This window comes from Ruditapes philippinarum, unplaced genomic scaffold (genome assembly GCF_026571515.1).
Source record: "Ruditapes philippinarum isolate M1 unplaced genomic scaffold, ASM2657151v2 ctg502_1_1_1_1, whole genome shotgun sequence".
In the NCBI taxonomy this organism is placed as follows: Eukaryota; Metazoa; Mollusca; class Bivalvia; order Venerida; family Veneridae; genus Ruditapes; species Ruditapes philippinarum.
This window is the reverse complement of record NW_026852806.1, coordinates 93,075-113,246: the sequence shown is the minus strand read 5'-3', so window position 1 is coordinate 113,246 and position 20,172 is coordinate 93,075. Positions and strand designations below refer to the sequence as shown.

Here is a 20,172-nt window from a genome sequence, read left to right as displayed (position 1 = left end):
AGATAGTTACAGTCTTCTTTTTCAGGACGGCCTTTTTCACTAGAAGGTTATATTCTCATGCTTAATTTGTGACAAAACTTTTGAAGACAGTTGAAATATGCTCATAAATAGTTTTCACCGCATGATGAAATATATTAAATTCGAATAAAATCATGCAATTTGTAACCTTTAAACGCAAGAAAATGCCGGTTAAAACTTTATAGTAAACACTATGTTGATGGCATTGGTTTTAGCTTTCATAAAAAACAGCGTTATAGGTTTGTCATTTGTTGTAATATTCATCTAATAAAAACCTACTTAATATTGACGCCATATGATTTTAGCGTTCTTATTACGTAAAACAGAGATATAATATGCTAAACATGTAAGGTTTCTGATAAGTTATGACCTTATGTTTGTAGCGGTCATATATTGTAAAACATTCATGTGCGTATGTAGTAGGTTGTTTGCAGCGTTCGTGGAACGAACAGAAAGCATCCTTGCAGCGTTTATTAAACATAATATACCACTTTGCATATAACATTCATTTAGTACCATTGACTTACTAGTTTTTATGCTGCTGTGAAAAAAGGAATAGGTGATTTCTTTCGACCTATTACTACTTTGATTAGAAGCAAGTAAGACTTTGGCATTTGCGTTGTCAAAACCAAACTATTTTAGGCAGCTATGGTATGCTATGTTATGCTAAATACATACTGTATAAAAATACTTAATTATATCAATGTTGAAAAAAAAACCCGGATATAATATATTTTTCAGGTTCTCCGATTCAGTTGCTTGCCGACTCACCCGAGAAAACTGGTTATGTTGCCTATGAATATGATAAGCAAAATGTATATGTTAGCAAAGCACCTGGTTTGTCACACACCTTGATTAATTTTACCTTATTATACTTACTCACACAAGCCAAGTGTAATTCCTACGTCATTAAAGCCATTATTCTCGAATCTTTGCAAGAACTTGTTTATTTGTGCCAATTTTGTTTATAATCGTGTTTGTAAGATATCTTAGTTTGTTCTAAATTGAGGCACGGATAACAGTTCGAAACTATTTATATTCTATACTTTTGTTGGGTTTTTTTCCCCAAGAAGAATCGTCTTGCTTTCAAATACTCATTTGTGATTATAAACAGCGTTAGTAGGTCTTTTTATAACGTCAAACACAAAAGAGAAAGCCATGCTCTGATGACAATTTTCAATCATTTTAGAAGTTTTAGTTGCTGGTGATGGGACAGACAGTGAAGAGACAATTATCACAGACGGTTTGTTAGAGGTGTTTATCTGGAATTCTACAGATTTGCAAGCATATACGGACAAAAGTTTCTTCAATTATGATTCTATAAAAATATCAACGGTACCAGGAATGAAAATGGATGATCAGACAAAGTTCATTGAATTATTGAATGGCACTGTTCAAGCTTTTGATGTTGTGATTAACAAGTCAATCCCTGTAAGTGATTTGATTCACAAGGAAATGACACTTGGTCGATTTTTAAACGAATCATTGACAGTAGGTGAATTTATAAATACAACCCACATTAATGACATAATCAAATCTGAAGACAGTATTACCCTTAAACAGCTTATTGAAATGTCAGAATCAATCAGAATTGTTTTGGATGGAACAGTGACTCTTGGTAATTTACTAGATACAAGTTTGTCTACAGGATACGGCGTTGATAATAACTTGCCTATCGCTCAAGTGCTTAATACCACTTTAAAAGCTGAAATTCCGTTAAATGATACAATTTTCTTAAATGAATTTATAGATAATTCTATCAAAATTGACACAGTTATAAATAAAACCGTTTCTGTTAAAGAATCATCTGAATATTTTGCACTATTTGACGAGTCAATGGAGCTGGACAATATTTTTAATGATGATTCAATATTTTTCTCATTGCGTGAAATATATAAATCGAGTAGATCGGTTAATGACAGTGTAAACAAATTTGATAACTCTGTTTACGAATTAATTGAAAGCGGACACAACTTGAAAATTATTTTTCTTAACGACGGCAATCAATTTAATGAAACAACTCAACTACTGGAATATCTTGAGGACATAGCCAACAAGCTAGATACAATTCAAAATATGTTTCCTCAAATGAGAGAATCGGCTGCAAACTTAGACATTGACAATAAAACTTTGAGAAAAATAGTTAATGAAACTTTTACTGTCAGCAACTTGATGAATGAAACATTTAAGTGTTTTTCTGATATTAATGGAATGCTGGAACAGATGTTTGACTTGGCATCAACCAAATCTGTCTTTCCAGATTTAGTTGAGTTTAACAAAACCTTTGCAGAGTCCTCCTCTCTTTGTTATATGCTTAAAACTAAAGTTGAAATATTGTTGGGTGATACAATTACATTTGCTAATATCATCATTGAGGACGGTACTGACTTGGACGTTCAAATTCTAGATCTGATAGGTACAAATGTCTATCTAGGAGATTTATTGAACTCATCGATGTATTTGAAAGACGTTCTGCACAGTTCAGTTACACTTCACGAATTAGAAATGGCTGGAAATAAAGTATGGACATATTTTGACAGAAACATGCTGATTTCTGATATCATCAATGATCATGGCAATTCAGTTAATTTGGTTGATATCTTGGTACAATCTGACGAAACAAAAAGCCGAGCATTGCAACCAGATCATCACGTTCCATTTATAACTAGTGACTTGGACAGTGTCTTAGTTAGAACGTTCGTAAGTAATTTAAACCATTTGAAATAAAAATTGATAAGTTGAAGATAAATTACTTAAATAAGCATGCATGTGTATTAACAGGTCACTTTCACTTGTATTGAGCCCTTAGGGCAATGAAGCTGTTTTAAACTGTATAATGTATATGTCTTCTCTATATCAATCTTTGTCCTATTAACAATTTGCAAGTATCATATATTATGTTGTTGATCATTTTAAATTCATGTCATGTCAGTTCTTCTTCTGAACATTTTATGTCCATTTTATCCTACTTTTTTGTTACTGATTCGGCCATACTTTACTTTTAAAAGATAATATTTTATTATGTTTATGCCAGACGGAACAAAAAAGAGAAATAAAATATTCAATATTTCATAGTTAATTGATAAATTTATTTCTATTGGTAAATGGATTTACAAAAGCTCGAACAATTCTGGTTCAAATTGTAACATGTCGTATATGACACTAATTTGTAAGCATCAATTTTGACAAGTTTTGGTTTGCAGCTTAGTCTGTTGAAAGCGATATGCGCTAAAAGATAGAGTACCACGACAAGTATGCCAAATACTTCCAAGGGAAAGATAGACTTAACTACATCTTTAATTTATATTGAAGGTGCAATCATATGACACACAGAATACGGACTTACGGACAACAGTTACTGGTACCTTACAATGGTATGAACACATGGTAATGCAAGCGCCTTGCCATTTTGGTGGTATGGTTTCTGGCTACACTCAAGACGGTGTCGGGATCTGGTATCCTGCCAAATATCCTGAATGTTCAACCCTGTGCAAGGAAACAACTGAATGTGACACTCAGTGCCAGACTGAAACTATAAATTTACCTCATTTTAACCAAACTTTTATAACCAAAGTATGGAATATAGGTATTTATTTTATGCTTCTCAGTGGATTACTGATTTTTCCGTGAAAATTATCAAAATATAATTTCACACTTTTCAATGACGAAACTACTTTTTTAGATTTTCCCCATATTGTACTCGTGAACTTTAAAAACAGTATTCTCACTCGTGGCGACGCTACTCGTGAGAATACTGTTTTTAAAGCTCAATCGAAGAAATAAAATTTCATCTTACACACAAACAAACAAATATCCTCTATGATTTTCCATTTACAATGCATAGATTTTAGCTTTATTCTAAAAAAAAACATTTTAATGAACGAAATGAAGACCAAAGATTAAGTCCTCAAACATCACGCTCAGTGCTGTAAGAGAGAAAATATAGAGTATATTTTAACAACCGTTCTAACGAGGTAGGAACGATTTTAAACAAGTATGTCTATTTTATAAGAATAATTGTTCAATGTTTATGCCTTTTACATAGTCATTTCTTTACATTATTGTTCTTATTATTTTGATGGACATTGCACGAATTCCACGAGAAAGAACCCAAGTAACATTAATTTTGGAATACCCCTCGTACTAGTCTCATAAAGATAGATGAAGCCGGTGATGCAATATTCTTCTCGATATTCCATTATGATATGGTCGTATGACTGAAGTCTTAAAACGTTTTGATACCCCTTTAAAAATTAGACAAAATTCGTCCTGCTGTCTACCCACTACCAAAGATGAAAAAAGTAAAACTTGTTTATTTCATTAATGTCCAGTCGAATTCAACGAAAACACAAATAATTTCCGGAAGAATACTACGACCGTTACATTAGTATATATACTGATTGAATCTTCGTGATACACAATAAAATTCCCAGGTTTCAAAAATCTGGGTATTTTATGGCTTCAATTCTTTTTTGCAGAAAAAGATTACTGTGCCAGTAGCCCGTGTAAACATGGTGGAGAATGTACCAATCGTCCCCAGTCTTTTAAGTGTTCATGCAAAGACGGCTGGAATGGTTACTATTGTCATAAAAGTAATTTTTTTTAAATTTTCTTACTTTGTAAAGTTAAACCCCATGTTTATGCAATGTTTCAGTCACACTATGGCAGGTTTTCAATTGTAATCGGATTTGATTTTTGCTCGTATCCGTTTGTATACAAGTAAATGTTCTCCGCATAAATCATTTTCAATAGCTGGGCAGTTTAATGCTGGCCTGTGACAAACCTTTGTAAACCAAATTATCACAGTGAAACAAATCGCCCATCCAAGACTATAACAAACGAATTCAAAGGTCTGTTACAGTCCCATGAATTCTTTGAGAGTGCAACCATACATTTCATTCTTAATGTGCTGTAGTATCGTATGCATTATTTGACAAGGCAGAAATATTACATGTTTTTCTTAAAAATGTATTGTTTAGAATTCTACCGTTTACGCTCGCTAGGGACGCCATTATTATTTTTGGTTGCTCACCATACAGACAATGTTCACTAACACAGACGCTTTATATGATTACATCCGACTTTCAAAGGTTTTGGTTATATGAAGTACTATGCACACCCAAAGCAAACAAATAATCGTTTCGGTTTGATTGAACCTTATTTCAAAAGATCTTTCGTGCATCAACCCTTTCAAGACAGTTAACAGCGCATTTATCAGTTCAGATTTATGTACTAGATTAATTATGGAAGGTAGTGTTTATGTAAATGTTAATGTCCAAGTCCTCAAACATCGTCTCTCTAACACTGCACATTGGAAACCTCTAACAAAATTTTATTTTACTGTTTATTGCCTATACAATGTTTACATGTTTTATTTATTCAGATATAAACGACTGTATTGGACAGTGCATGAATTCTGTTCAGTGTATTGATAAAATAAACGATTATACTTGTGTTTGCAAGCCAGGATGGACTGGCAAGAACTGTAGTTTAGGTAATGCGTTTTAAAAGTCATTTATTAGCAAAGTTAATTTCTGTCTTGAATTCTTGATAATAAAATGAACAATTAATGAGTCATTTATAAACTTAAATAATGTGTCCTACTATCTTAATAATTGTAATGATAAAATACATGACCCGCGATAAGTTGTGTAACTGCTTCGTTTAGATTTTTTTTATTCATTATACAAATTTACGATGTATTTGTAATTTTAAAATTCCACAAGTAAAAACAAAGCAGTTCATCATGTCTTTGAAGAAAGTTCAATTACATTTTGCTTGATTATTTTCAAATAACTAATTGCTTTTATAATTGTTTATTTTTTATATTTAAACAATAATATACTTGACCTATTTCCTTTATTTACAGGAGAAAGACCCTTCAAAGTTCTTGCTATAGAAGGTAAATAGTCTCTTAAAAAGAAAAGTATTTCATTTCTTGTAATTCATTTTTCTCAAAACGTCTACCGCTGGCAATGCTAGGTCTTACTGTACATTTGTAGATGATTTGAGCATAACCAAAATCAATGAAATTAAACAATCCCCTGAAAATACTTTTTCACATAGCACGTATTATGGCTGCCATTTCTTGAGTCATTCCTAAAATACTATGTGTTTCAGTTTAGATCTGTCATTATGTTATCTTCGTCTAACTTTATTTCAATCTTTTAGGTATTAGTTTTATATCAGCTTTTTATTTTGCTTTTTTCATGGCTGCATCTTTTGTAAATATTTTAAAAATATCTACAAGGATCTTCCGAAGTATAAATGATTTTTTAAATCCCTGTTCCGATTCCTTTCGTTTAAGGTTCAAGTAAACATGAAAGGGAACACAGATCTACTGATGAAAGGTTTGATTTGACTGAGACAGGTAAATAGGATAAACAAATGATATACATGTGACAATGTTTTACCACTACCGTTCATAAATAGGCAATATTAAATCGAGTCTGCAACATTTTCAATAATGTCGGTTTGGGCATTCTTTAAGGATTCCATTTTTTCTCGATTCTGTTATCAAATCATATAAGTGAAAATATCATTCGTAATGATTATAAACATACGATACTCGATATTTAATAAAAAATGTGTTTTTTTTTAAAGATGTGGGGCATGTTTCTGAAGTATTTCTGATGATGAAAATATGTTTCACTGAAGTAAAAAATTAAATATTTTTTACTGTGATGAAAATGAAAGTACGCATTTTATTCCATTAATCATTCTCACTATTTCATTTATAAATATGTAATAAATACCAGATCCTCTAATCAATATAGAAACACATTAGTAGCAATATCTATAAAATTATTTTCATTTACGATGCAATATGTTTCAACGAACTTGAATTAAATGAATATTTAATTATTACTTCGCTAGATATAATTTGTTATTATAATAGTAAAGTAACTGTCATCACGAGAATAACTAATTCGTGTTTTATTGATGCATGTACTTGACAAGTAAGCTATTTGTTGCTACACTGGCTGATTTTTATCATGTTATTGTATTTTCGCCTGGAGACTTGCGGAGCGAAAATACGTAATGCATAGATTCCTTATCAAGATATTAAATGAAATAACAACTGGTAAAAAACAAACAACAACGTTGCAGATTGTAGCGAGATTATTTTATTACGAGATTTCCATTCAATAATATTTACATAAAAAAATGTTTAAATCATATCACTATCAAAACTAAAAATGGTCAGACATTTCAAAAATATGGTAAAGCTGAAAGAAAAAAAGTTCAGAAAGGTTTGATCTTACATTTTATGTCAGGATTACTGCCCCCCTGCTTAAAACACTTCTTTATATTTAACCGCCCCTAGAAAACAATAAAAACAACAAAAATAAAACCATATCATCTGTGGAATTTCACAGAGGAAACATTTAAGGTTAGCCTCCGTCCCATTCCTCGGAATGGGACTCGTTTCAGACATGCTAACTTCTATATCAACCACATATAGGTAAATATATTCATTTAATTAACATATTTGAAACAAAACTTTATATAAAGCATAATTCATCTAAGTTTAAAAAAATATACTCCTTAAAATTAAATGCTAATGAAATTGTTACACAGTTCGCTAAAACTGATTTTCACACTACGCCATACACTAAGAATTTTGATTGTACGTCTTTACTTGTCGGTATCAATAATGTATATACAATAAACAGTGTTCATGATATTTTTAAACGATTCATACTCTCTTCTGCTTGGAAAGAGCTATTAACATACCAGCATAACTTGATAACAAATATTTCAAAAGATATCATTTTTCGTTTTAGATCGAAACTTTTCTATGCTTTGGTTTAAGATTCAATAAATAATGTTGAAATTGTAGATGTCAATAATGCTGAAAGTCTTGTAATTCTTGGGACAAGTGAATTTGATATAGTAACTTTTTCTATAATCAACTCAAGTAAGTAAAATTTAAATTATTATTCACATTTATTAAGAACATATCCATTTTAGGTTAGTGTTCATAAGAATGTATTTACAAAACTAAATTGGTAAAGAGCGGCGCAATAAGATTGCAGTATTTCAAATGAATCATTACACATTAACTGTAGTGAATCGGCTTAAAAAAGCCCAAAACAAAGACGTATGACACAGTAGTTGTTTAATATCTTATCATACATATACAAAACGCTATTGACCAAATTTATTGTGTAAATGCTTGCTAATTTACACTACCTTGATACATAAAACTTGATTTTAATAAATAGTGAAGTTCTAATGTTACGACACCATTTTATGTAAAGTACCTTTCGAACCTCAATTTCCATTGCACAATGTGGCAAACATTTTAATTATTTTTAATGTTTGTCCAAGATTATATTTATATCATAATAATTGTCTATGCACTGTATTGAAACCTGTCAAATAATTTTGAAAAAATTTACATATTACGTAAAATTAGCTGATCACACCACTCGCTTTTGTTGGTATAACTTTCTTGTTTACAGTTTACATATCATTTGCAAGTAGTTTTCTTATTGTTTAAGGATATGCTTGCACAAAGTATGTACATGCAGTTGATATAAAAAGTTTGGACACACCCCAAAGTGTATCTGTGACCGTAGACATGCTAGTAACTAACTGTAATTCACAAACTTTATCCTGCTCAATACTTTGGGGTGATGGAAGCAAAACCAACTTGAACGTTTCGTATGAAGTTGAACAACTGAACCACACGTATTTAAATGTAAGTTACTTTTTACTCAACGAGTGCTACATGTTAGTGACAGGAGTATAAAGCTTTACCATGCTCTGTTTCTGCTAAAATAACTTTTTGACTTCCTTACATTACAACGGTATTTTAGTACGACTTTCAGTTAGGAAATTTGACAATTAAGGACAGATTATGAATCACAATTTGAGTATTGATACATCTGTTCATCTATTTTTTTCAGTCATGTTTTAAGATAATTTTGTATTATAACATTGTAAGCGTAGGTCACATATAGGCCAATAAGTGTCTAACTTTTATTTTATTTTTTTATAAAATTAACAATTGCGTGTATCTAGCTTAGTATACAAAAACAAACCATTTCTTTTATTCAACGCATACAAACATGTTTATATTTATTCAAAACTCCCTGAAAAAGTTGATTTTCTGTTCTGAAATAATTTTAACAAATATTAATTATTAACATGTATGTAAGTGAATTGTTTATATTACAATGACATCAACTTTTATATTATTTTAAGTATGGGGTATATGAAATTCAGACCGAATGTAAAGACGGGTACGGAACAATCACTCGTTGTCCAGAAAAGAAATGCTGCATGGATTCAGACAATTTCTTGGATGACTTGTACAACGATTTTACAAAACCAAAACGTGTTTTAGCTGACAAAACAGTTGAAGTATATAACTTTTCTTCCTTTTATATGCCTTTTTGACTATCAATGACATTTTTATGTGGAACTAGTTTCCATTTATGTGTGAGGTTACATAATCTTCTTTCAGATATTTAATTATATCAATAATTTAATGTTTTCAGTAAAACGTCTCACGCAAAGGTCAAGCAGAAGTAACCGAAGCTCCAGATTGTTCTTAATTTAGTCATTTGACATATTTAATTCCCAGCTTATTCTTTTTCAATGATTATTAATCTGATGTTTTTTCGTCATTTCAGATCAATAGCTATGATGATATCAACAGAACATGTGTAGGTGCCGAGTATCATTGGCGGTTTGTTCAAGTCTCTGGAAATACACTTATGCCATTTACGGACTTCATTCAACCAAAATCGAGAAACTTAGTACTACCTAGTGGCACACTAAGACCAGGGATTTATGTTGTCATTCTAGAAGTAGTTTTAGATGGATCGTGGTTCAATGATTTTATTGTGATGGAGGTTACCTTGCCAGAAATATACACATTTATACCAGGCGGTGACTTTTTATACGTGTCGCACGGGGAAATTGTTTATGTGAATGCTTCCGATTCATGTGATACGGTTGGTGTCTTAAATTATGCTGATGAGTCAAAGTTAGTAACAAGTTGGACTTTTGAACTTATTTCATCAGAAACATCTGATGATGCAGTTTATAGTCTTATAAACAACCAAAGATCGAGTGTAGGTAAAAGATACGAAATTCAAATCGGAAACGTGAACGTTCTGGAGATATTTACACAATATTTTCCAATCAATTCCTATGGTGTTGCTGTATTTACGATGTCAAAAGGAAGCCGAATTTCAACAGCCTTTCAAGTCTTAAAGTTTGTTGAAAATATACTACCTGCATCAATAAGGTAAGATAATTATTACAAAACATAATTAAGATATGGTACTGCTCCAAGAACCTTTGTTATTGATTCAAATGTCGGGCAAATGTTTTAATCAAAATACTCTTTCAGGAGATACTTCATATAAACTAATGCTTGATAAGATTTACGAGGCTTACCTAACTTTTCTAGCTGGAACTTACCATTATAAGATTGCACATGAAGAGTCATCTTAAAAATCAGCGATATTGTCATTGTTCTCACTATTAGAAATAAATTAAATTGCCTAAATGAATTGAGATTAATCTGGTTACGTACCTGATAAAAAATGCCTGAATAACATTTTGATTCTTCAATTCAGTATAATATTACATACTTATTCTCTTCGGCACATGTCATATTTCTAGTAAACCGATAAGGAAAAGTTTTGAAAATTATCTTTATCGACGAAAAGTAGTCGTATTCAATGCTATACCCAGGTCTTCATTCTCACAAACGATCTTGAGAAGCAAAGACTTTGCAGGAAATATGAGCATTAAAAAGAAAGTTCCAACAGCCCTATGTGTAAACCGTCCGCTAACCATGATAGTACCTATTCACACATGTCCGTCATGGCATTCATTATTCATTTGCATAATTCTGCGATACTTTTGCAAAATGCACGTGTTCTATTCACATTCTTGCGGTTTTTCAAGATAACTGGGTGGAACTGATGATGTTCAAAATACTATCATATATGTTTTGCGACCTATTACTTTTTTGAAGTTTGGTAGAGTTTAAATCGGCCTCTATTGATGTAGTTCCTTTTCGCAAGTGTATTCATGTGATTTTGTAATATTTTTGAAGAATAATGAGTTGTGTACGTTCGAGCGCGGGGTTAGAAGTACATTCTATAACTTCGATTGTAATGTTGTCTTCATTACCTACAATTGCAATGTTTACCTTTTTACTTTTGTTTTTTTCTTTAGCTGCGTATACAACTGCAATGCAACGCACGGTGGCTTCATCAATTTTGACATGCTGACACTCGATACACAGGTCAATATGACCGCTAATTGGACATTTTTCAAGTATCAATGGAATGTTTATACCTGGATAAATGACACTTTTGCCTGGCTTGAGGGAGTGATTGATAAAACAGGTAAACACTTAAAAGCCTCTTCTCCGAGATTCTTGCGAATAATGAAATTGCTTATACGCACATAATAATTAAAGGTAAAACATTCACGATATTATTTCTGCCAATTGGTGTTAGCAGATTGAATTGAGCAGGAGTTCTACATGGTTAACATAGCAAAATACTAAGAACTGAACATGTTGCAGACTCAGTTCGATTAAATTTCAGAGGTATCGCTGTAGACATGGTAGCACTGTGTTATAGCATGCTTTAGATTACATTGTATTTGGCATTGTATGACATTTTTCTCTCTATGTTGTAGGCGAACAGTCAATGACAATACACAAAGATAAAATATTAGAGGGTAATACTTACATTTTCGAGGTCAAGGTCACTTCAGCTGATCGGAGGTTGAGCAATACTGTTGCTGTTAAAAGAACCTTTGATTATGTTCCGCATGGAGGCACGTGCGTAATTGATAAATCTAATGGTAAGTTTTAGTTCCTGTTGATTTTCGCTGATGAAACAACATGATATAATGCTCATTCATTGAAGTGTAGTTCTAAGGATTTCACAATTGAATAAATTGACGCTAATCATCATATCCCCTCCGACCCAACAAACATACATTCTGGAATAATCTTACCTTATAGCGTTTAATGCCGACCTATTATTACTCAGGAGAAATACTCAAATTCAAAGGAGGTATTTTCATTATCAAACGTCATAATTGTTATTCATGAAAGGAACCATACCTAACAACGTAACTTTCTTTTGCCTGTTTTTTTAAATAAGTCTGTAAAATAGCTTTAAGACTATAGGAGATATCATCACGAAACTTCATAGTTGAATAAACATTAGTAAGGAAATGTGCAGTGTGCAGTATAGCTACAGGTGAGACAATGTGCCTTATGGGGCTATGGCAATGCTACTTTTAGTTTATTGTTTCAGAACTGTTATAAATTGTTTACATCCGTTGAAAAGTTTGGAAATTATATATTTATATCATCAAAGGGTTAACACAAAAAGCTGATAATAGAAAATAAAGTCAAGTTACTAAAAATACTCTTAAAAAAGTGTTGTTTTTTTCTACATAGTGGAGTCTGCATTCGACTTGGTACAATTACGATGTAAGTCATGGAGCACCCGGAGTAGAAGGTTGACAACAAATAACATCATAAATAAAACCCCTTCACTTACTTATACAGTCCTACAAGTAACAGATGGTGCTTATAATGAAAAGGAACGCATAACACAGCGGGGTAATCACTGTTATAACGTTATGATTGTGTGCAAAAACGGAATAATTTTCATAATCTATACCTCAAAGGACCAGTCTCTCAGCCCTGATCGTGAATTGAAGTAATGTCATTTCGTAAGGTCAATTCACGCCAAAAGAAAATACTGATGTGTTGCTATAAAATATAGATATTGAGGTAAATTACCCTTATATTCTATCCTGCATTATACTACCAATTCGTTTAGAAAGCTAGACGCAAAACTTGGTTAGACATCCTAATGTATCACGTCACGTTTTTTTATAAATAGTTTAATATACACCCAGAGGAACTTATAACCTGGCACACTTTTCGGTATAAATTAGTTATTTGTGGACATATTTTATTCAAGTCAGGACCATACAAAATTCAACATATGATACTAACTACTTAGAATTTTGTTTACAAATCATATACAAGAAAATAGAAAAAAATAACAGAACAAATAGGATACTGTAAAATGAAAAATCCCAGAATGGCTGTTAAAATCGTAACAAAATTAACAGTCTCTGAATCGCGCTAAATCTGTATGTGAACCAGTTCTTTGAGTCAATACTATTTCCGTCCCTACAACTATAGCAAGTATTTTCTGAATCTTCACACATGCCCTGTAGATGATAAATGTAGGTCAAGGACCAATTCACATAGCTGAAACTTTATTTTCTTTACTTTACTCAAGCCCGGACCGAGTATTGAACTACAAGACGATTATGAGCGATTTATCCCGTCAATGTTCTTTCAAAACTGATGAGTTAATAATAAGAAAAGTTAGACCATTATCATTTGAATGCGTTTTGTTATTGTGTTTTTCATAGAGGGGCAAATTTTAATCAGTGGTACCATGATATGCACGTGAAAGTACATGTTGGAAAGATTAATGATTGTTCTAACCAACAGTCTATTTTTGCACGATTTACACGTGCATTAAAATTTTAGCAGGTCATTTAGATACATGTGTTTTTGTATACTGGTTATAAACATGGAGTTGAATTATCATTTTAGAGAGGAGCAAAGACCTTCGCAGGTTATAAGGTAAATGCGCGTCAGAAATAATAACGGATCTAGATTTAGATTATGGAGAAAATGTCCTTCCATATCGTACTATTGCCGGCAAGTTTCAATATTAATTTTAAGGATGATTTCCGCCTTCGGCGGCTAATTTTTGCTACCTCTGAGAAAAACATCAGGACTGTCAAAAACATAGTTGATGAAGATGCAAGGTATACCGTGGAGACGGTAAGTGACATATCGGGCCTTAGTTCGCCATATGTGTTTTCCATCTTGATAGAAAAATTAGAGTTAGGGAAAATATGCGCCCTTTGGAACCCGCAAGGACCCGGCTGAAAAAGCCTCGGTCTTATTGACGAGGTTCAAAGATCCTAGACCCTCGACGATTGTGAGAAATTGTCTCAGGGGATGAAACGTGGCGTTATTCTTTTTGAGCCTAACAATAAACATAATAAAATGTGGGTAGGTAAAAGTAGCGATCGCTCAGTTGTTGCTCGACGTGCAGAAGCTTTAAAAGAGTTATCGAATTTTGACAGTGATGGAATAGTGGCCCGTGACGCTGTGCCCCAGAGGGGTAGTGTCACTTGAACATTTTATAGTGGTCATGTACTCACTGCCGAAGTTAATCACTACTTTACAACAAAATACCCAAGGTCCAGGGTGCGCAAGATAAAATTACCCCATGCTTATGCACCTGCCACCGGTCAGCTTTGGTTCAAGCTTATTTAGAGGAGCAGAGAATTGACGTTTTGCTACATCCCGCTTATAGTCCTGACCTCTTTCCTTGTGACTTTTGATTCAATCCATACATCAAATCTTGCCTTTGCGGTTACCGGTTCGAAACTCTCAGTGCCGTCGGAAGCGCCCTCTACCAGTTAATAAGCAATATACCCAAATTACAAAATGCGCTGCCGTTGCCACTAATTAAAATATACCCCTCGTAATTTACCCGTTAGATTGAATATAATTATAAAAGAACTACTTGGTCGGCCAATATTTTAACGTAAGGATATTTTCATTATTCATCGTTTAGTTAAAAGATTTGAGTTGCGGTCGGAAAAAATCGCATCATCAGCAATTTGTCTAGTATACATCACATAGCTTTGTAAAAGCCTTATATACTTAAAAGAATAAAAGTGTCACTGAGACAAATATTAAACAAGTGGATAGATTTGCATAATACATTATTCAGAACACCTTTGTTTGAAATATAATTCATAGGTGAACGGGAGGCATACGTTATACTAAAACTAGGAAACCCGGAAAGAAATTACGAAACATCAATCAGCATCCGTATAGCAGATATTTACAACAACTTCAATGAAGTGTTCATTCTAAACATTGTGGTAAGTCAATAAGATCGAAATTATCTGTTTGTTGTCTTAACTAAGATTGTTCATATTTGTTCCTTCATATTCAGAGAAAATGGCTTATGTACATAAATACATATTAACAATAAACATATTGATTTAATTGACGGAGTTTATGACAATTTTAAACTTTACATTAGTATAAATATGTGCTTAACTCTTCGTCTCTTATTTTAAGTTCTGACCATTATTTCAGTCAAGGCCCGTTTTTAATATCAAAGATATAGATACAACGGAATCAGGAGCTCAGGTTGTTCGTGACTATATCCATGGGAAATATTCTGTAGTGTTGGACCTTCTGATATCCGCCATAAATAGACCTGCTCTCACAATGTATTACATTTCTGCCGTGTGTAGTAATGTATACTTCATAAAGGTAAGTCATAGCGAAAATAGAATATCGTTAGGGCGTTTAGATTCCTATATCAATTCCAATCATAATCAAGGTTGTCTCAAATTTTATTTCATACCAGTGAAGGCACATAAAAGCACACTGGATAGTTCAAATTATTTAAAGCATAGCAACCAGTGTCCATGTGAAAGTTTCGTTTTCATCCACATACCAAATATTAATTCTTGAATGAATTTGGTCATTAAATTAATGGCATATATACCTCAGAAATGCTTTTATTTTATTTCTCAAAAGACTTAATTTTGGTGAACTATTATAGTATCCAAAAGATTTCTCATTGGCCAATTACCAAACATTTCCTTTTTCATCTGTTGCTTTTTGGCAGTTAGTACAGGTTAAGGCAAATAATATTTTGTATGGAAGTCAAAATACAACTTTGTTCAAATTTTGCTACTTTCATGACAAATTATTTCTCATTCACCATTACTTTCTTCAGGTAACAACTATGTAATACTCTCTTAAATCATTTTTTTAACAAATTGAAATTATCATTTGTGTTTGCCCCTTTTTAATTTGTTTCTGAGGCATTACGTGGATTGCAATATTTGTTTTAAATAAGAAAAACAAATAAATTTTAAAGACAAATAGACTTATGTTTCATATTATTAGTATGGAACCTCCGTGGTCGAGGGGTTAGAGCCGATGACTTCTTATCCAATTACCTCTCTGGCGTGGGTTCGATCCCCAGGAGATGCTTTGGTAGTTTAGCACGGAGGAAGGTAGTCTAGTACTGGTGTAACTCTCCAGGAACGATGGTTAGGAAACTACCCGCCTATATGACTGAAATACTGTTGGGAAAAGGTGTAAAATGAAACAAACAAACAAACAAACAAAAAATGGCACTATCTTTCTTTAATTTTCAGTTAAAGGAAAAAGAGCCTGTTGTTCAAAGCGTTTTAAACGCGGAAGGGAATGGCGTAATTCTTGACCTGTCAAAATACGGAAATAGTAATATAACGAATTTGCAAGACACGCTGAAGGAGGCCTTGAACAAAACACTGAATCCAACAACATTAACATTGCAAGAGGTAAACGTATTTCTGTTTCCAGTGGTTGTTTCTGTCTTGTACTTCATAGGAAATGTTTTGAGTGTTATAGGCGCCAAAAATGAACTCGGCAAATAATAACAATGCAATATGCTAGAAAATATTTTAAAAAAGTATCCATGACATATACGTATATATTGACTATTGCATTTTGCAGACGACCAGATTGTATGTGTTGTAAGCAAACTAAGGAAGATAATTACGCCCCTGCTGTTTGTATAGCTTTTATTCTTGATTATATTGTATTTATACGATCAATTTAAAAAGAGATGTCTTTTATGATTTAAACTATTGGTGCGAATGGCAACGTGTTCGAACGATTTTGATGACAAACTTTTATTTTGAATTTAAGTAATAGCATGTCCTTAATATCCAGTATTAATTGTAAATATGTCTTATCAATTTTTAAATTATGTTTTACCTATTTCATTATTCATATACTCATTTAACATAGGTCTCCAGCTTAAAATGTAAAAAATGTTTGTTTGTTTGTTTCATTTTACGCCTTTTCTTAACAGTATTTCAGTCATATAGGCGGATGTAAAAAATGAAAATTTAATGAAAATACAAATAGGTTATTATAATCATACAGGGAGTAACATTGTAGTGTAAACATGAATAGTAAATTAGGAGATATTAAAAAATTTGTAGATCAATGGTTATGTTTAGGGGTTTTAGGTAATGTATTCAGTACATAAATAGCGTTTGTTTACATTAACAACATTTCAAAGAAAATGTTAATTGATATGATTGTATGATAATCTACCATCTTTACCATTTATCTATTCTTAATTTAGGTATGTATCAATTAGGTTAATTTAACATATTTTTCCGGGTTAGAGAGAACAATCCTTTGTATGAAATACAGGAACATGCAAATGTTCACCTCTATGTTGAAAATGCCAGGTGTCAACAATATCATAATTCAATTTTCAGTTCCTTAAAAACATGACAGACATTGTAACACAAATTTCTACGAAAGAAACAGAACACCCAGAGGTCATTACCGACAGAATGATGTTTTCTGTTGCAACAAACGCATTTTCAAATCTTGCAGCGAGGGCGGAATTCCTAGATGAAGCCACAACGGTTCGATGTTTTCGGTTTCAAAACAAGTCGAATTTTAGCTTGGAAAATGTTCATGTAATTTTATGTTAAACATGTACAAACCCTCCGGCCGAATAAATACAAACTTTATGAAGACGATTTCAATGAAATGATAACTGTCATCGAGAGTTATATAATTTTGGTATTTGGTTCAAAGTTGCTATTATTTTATATACATGTATATTTGTACTATATTCTTGTTTTTAACATAAAACATACATTTAACATGGTTTAATTTCAGGGCCGTTTAGCTCATCTTGTAGAAATCACTGGATCGATTAATTTATTTCTTGACAGTGCGGAAAATTTTCAAGAAGTCACTGATGGTAAACTTGTGCTTCTTTTATATTTATTCATTTTACATTCATTTACAAAAGGTTTTTGTCATGTTACAGGGTACGTTTTTAAAGAGCCTTTGATTCGATATTTACTTAGTAAATCAATAGAGTTATCAAACTACTTTTTTAATTTAGTCTGGTAAATTTGCATGACAAAATTAGCCGCGCATTTGAAATATTCAACTCAAAATTGAATGGATTTTGATATCAAAACACAAAATTTGCAATACTAACACTATAAATCCTGATCAGATAAGTGACGAAGAACATTCCGCAGTTTATTCTAACAGTTAACAAAACGTTGAAACAATCCTTTAATGAACATATTAATTTTCTATTTACAAACCGAACCCTCACTCTTCTTATATAGTTGGGAAATAGATTTCCATAGAGCTTGATTATAAACAGATTAACGTAATGGCTGATGATTCTCTACGATGCAATACATTTTAAACATTCATTTATTTACTGTCAATCATTTAAATAGCAATATTCTGTGCAGTTGTGTTTTTATGGATTAAATGCGCAAGTATAGAAAAATAAAATGCATTGAAATTTTGCACAACAGTTTTAGTCATACCTATTTTTACAATATATAGCATACCAATGATTCAGCTACGCATATATTCACCCAGAGACATATCAATGATTGTTTCAAATAGTTTTAAAACACTTCTGCCAGAGATATTCAAAATTATTATTTCAGAGACATTGAAAAACATTGGGCCAGAAACATTTAAATATATTGTTTCAGAGACTTTTAGAATGTCGATGACCGTATCTGGTGCTAGCGTATACAGTTCCCTTGACCAATACCGGTCAACTGAAGATATACACAGTGCAATGCATCAGATATGATAATATGGAAATGTATAAATATCAGTTTCATATGTCAGAATGTACATAATTGATATTGTGAACTTGATGTCATTGGCCTCCATCACCACCACCCCCCAAAAGCTTTTGATGGCCATTTTGAAATGTTGTCAACTCTATCAAGTGTAAATTCACGTTAGAATATGCGTTAATTTTCCACTATTGTGTTCCTCATTTCGTTCACATTATAAGATTTTGATACATGATAAACTTCCGTAAATTAAAACAGTAATTGGCTCTATAGCGAATGAAATTGATCAGTTATCATATCGGTCCATGTGCCTCCAGCCAGCTATCTCCTGGTCAATATGACCTCGGTATCAGCAACGGCTTCTATGGCCCCCAATCATCTATGGCCTCGGTCAAATACCAACTTGCTCGTAGTTAACAATTGCGTACATGTTTTTATTTTCATCACAGATTGACGACATGCTATCTATTGTTGGACACGACTTGAATATCTATACAGCAACCTTATCCCCGCAAGAAAGAGCACTACTTTACTTGAAATTGCAACGACAACTTTATATGTTCATAGATGAAGCGAAAGAAAATGTAATATTCCATATAAGTATTGCTGAACAAATTAAAACAAAATGTTGTCGGTATATTTTATGTTTGAAATGTCTTTTTCACTTTCAAACATTGATTTCTTCTGGATACGCTCTTTAATTCAGTTTGCCTTAATTACAAGAACGACAGCAGCAGCAGCATCAACAACGACGACGACGAAGACAACAACAACAACAACAACGACAACAACAACAGCGTCTGATACCACTGCATCTTATAAACGATTTAAAATAGATACAAAACCTCTATTGTTATTGCCAGATTTGAATGAGTCAAAATGAAACAGAAAGATATATACTAATTATTTGATCGTGATGTTATCGTTTTCCATTGAATATTTATTTTTGTTTTGTTGAATTTGTACACAATTGTAACGAAATATTATTAGATTTATTAAGTTTCGGTATAAATACAAAATATTTGTAACATAAGTGATCATTTAGGTTAAATATACATGTTCATTCTGTTGATCTTTATTCTTTTTTTCTACCTTCTGTGCGATCTTCAATTGTTCTGTTATTTTACAATGATTTTGTACTACAGGCAAAAGCCGCTGCACATTCAGCAGCCAGTTTGGCAAAAGATATTCAAGATAGAATAAAACAATGCCAAGATTGTGATAACCATGCTTCCGGCACAGATAAGCAGTTATTGAAAAACACAAATGCATGTAAACTTAAGAACGAAATGACAAAAACCAAAACATCCGCCTTCAATCTAGATGGTATTGATTTGCATGATAATAAGAGTTGTGACCAAACACAAGTATCAGTATCGGTAAAATTTTACAAGT

At 32.3% G+C, this 20,172-nt stretch overlaps 1 protein-coding gene across 1 annotated transcript; it reads left to right on the top strand.

The window, feature by feature from the left end:
- The first annotated feature begins 211 nt into the window (after positions 1-211).
- On the top strand, positions 212-18,788 carry LOC132724680 (uncharacterized). The gene is made up of 21 exons (XM_060709614.1): positions 212-257; positions 760-855; positions 1,208-2,718; positions 3,331-3,604; positions 4,497-4,610; positions 5,402-5,512; positions 5,888-5,920; positions 6,326-6,388; positions 7,862-7,939; positions 8,526-8,725; positions 9,232-9,390; positions 9,663-10,282; positions 11,224-11,396; positions 11,695-11,862; positions 12,470-12,634; positions 14,879-15,003; positions 15,224-15,403; positions 16,303-16,467; positions 17,422-17,574; positions 17,834-17,918; positions 18,685-18,788. Exons 1-21 carry the CDS (start codon positions 212-214, stop codon positions 18,786-18,788), a joined length of 4,623 nt encoding a protein of 1,540 aa, XP_060565597.1.
- Positions 18,789-20,172: the final 1,384 nt, after the last annotated feature.

Coding starts and splice junctions, on each gene's coding strand:
- LOC132724680 (XM_060709614.1), top strand. CDS start 212: ATGTTGATGGCATTGGTTTTAGCTTTCATAAAAAACAGCGTTATAG. Junction 6,389..7,861: donor GTTTGATTTGACTGAGACAG/GTAAATAGGATA, acceptor TTGAAATTGTAG/ATGTCAATAATGCTGAAAGT. Junction 15,404..16,302: donor GTAATGTATACTTCATAAAG/GTAAGTCATAGC, acceptor TTTAATTTTCAG/TTAAAGGAAAAAGAGCCTGT.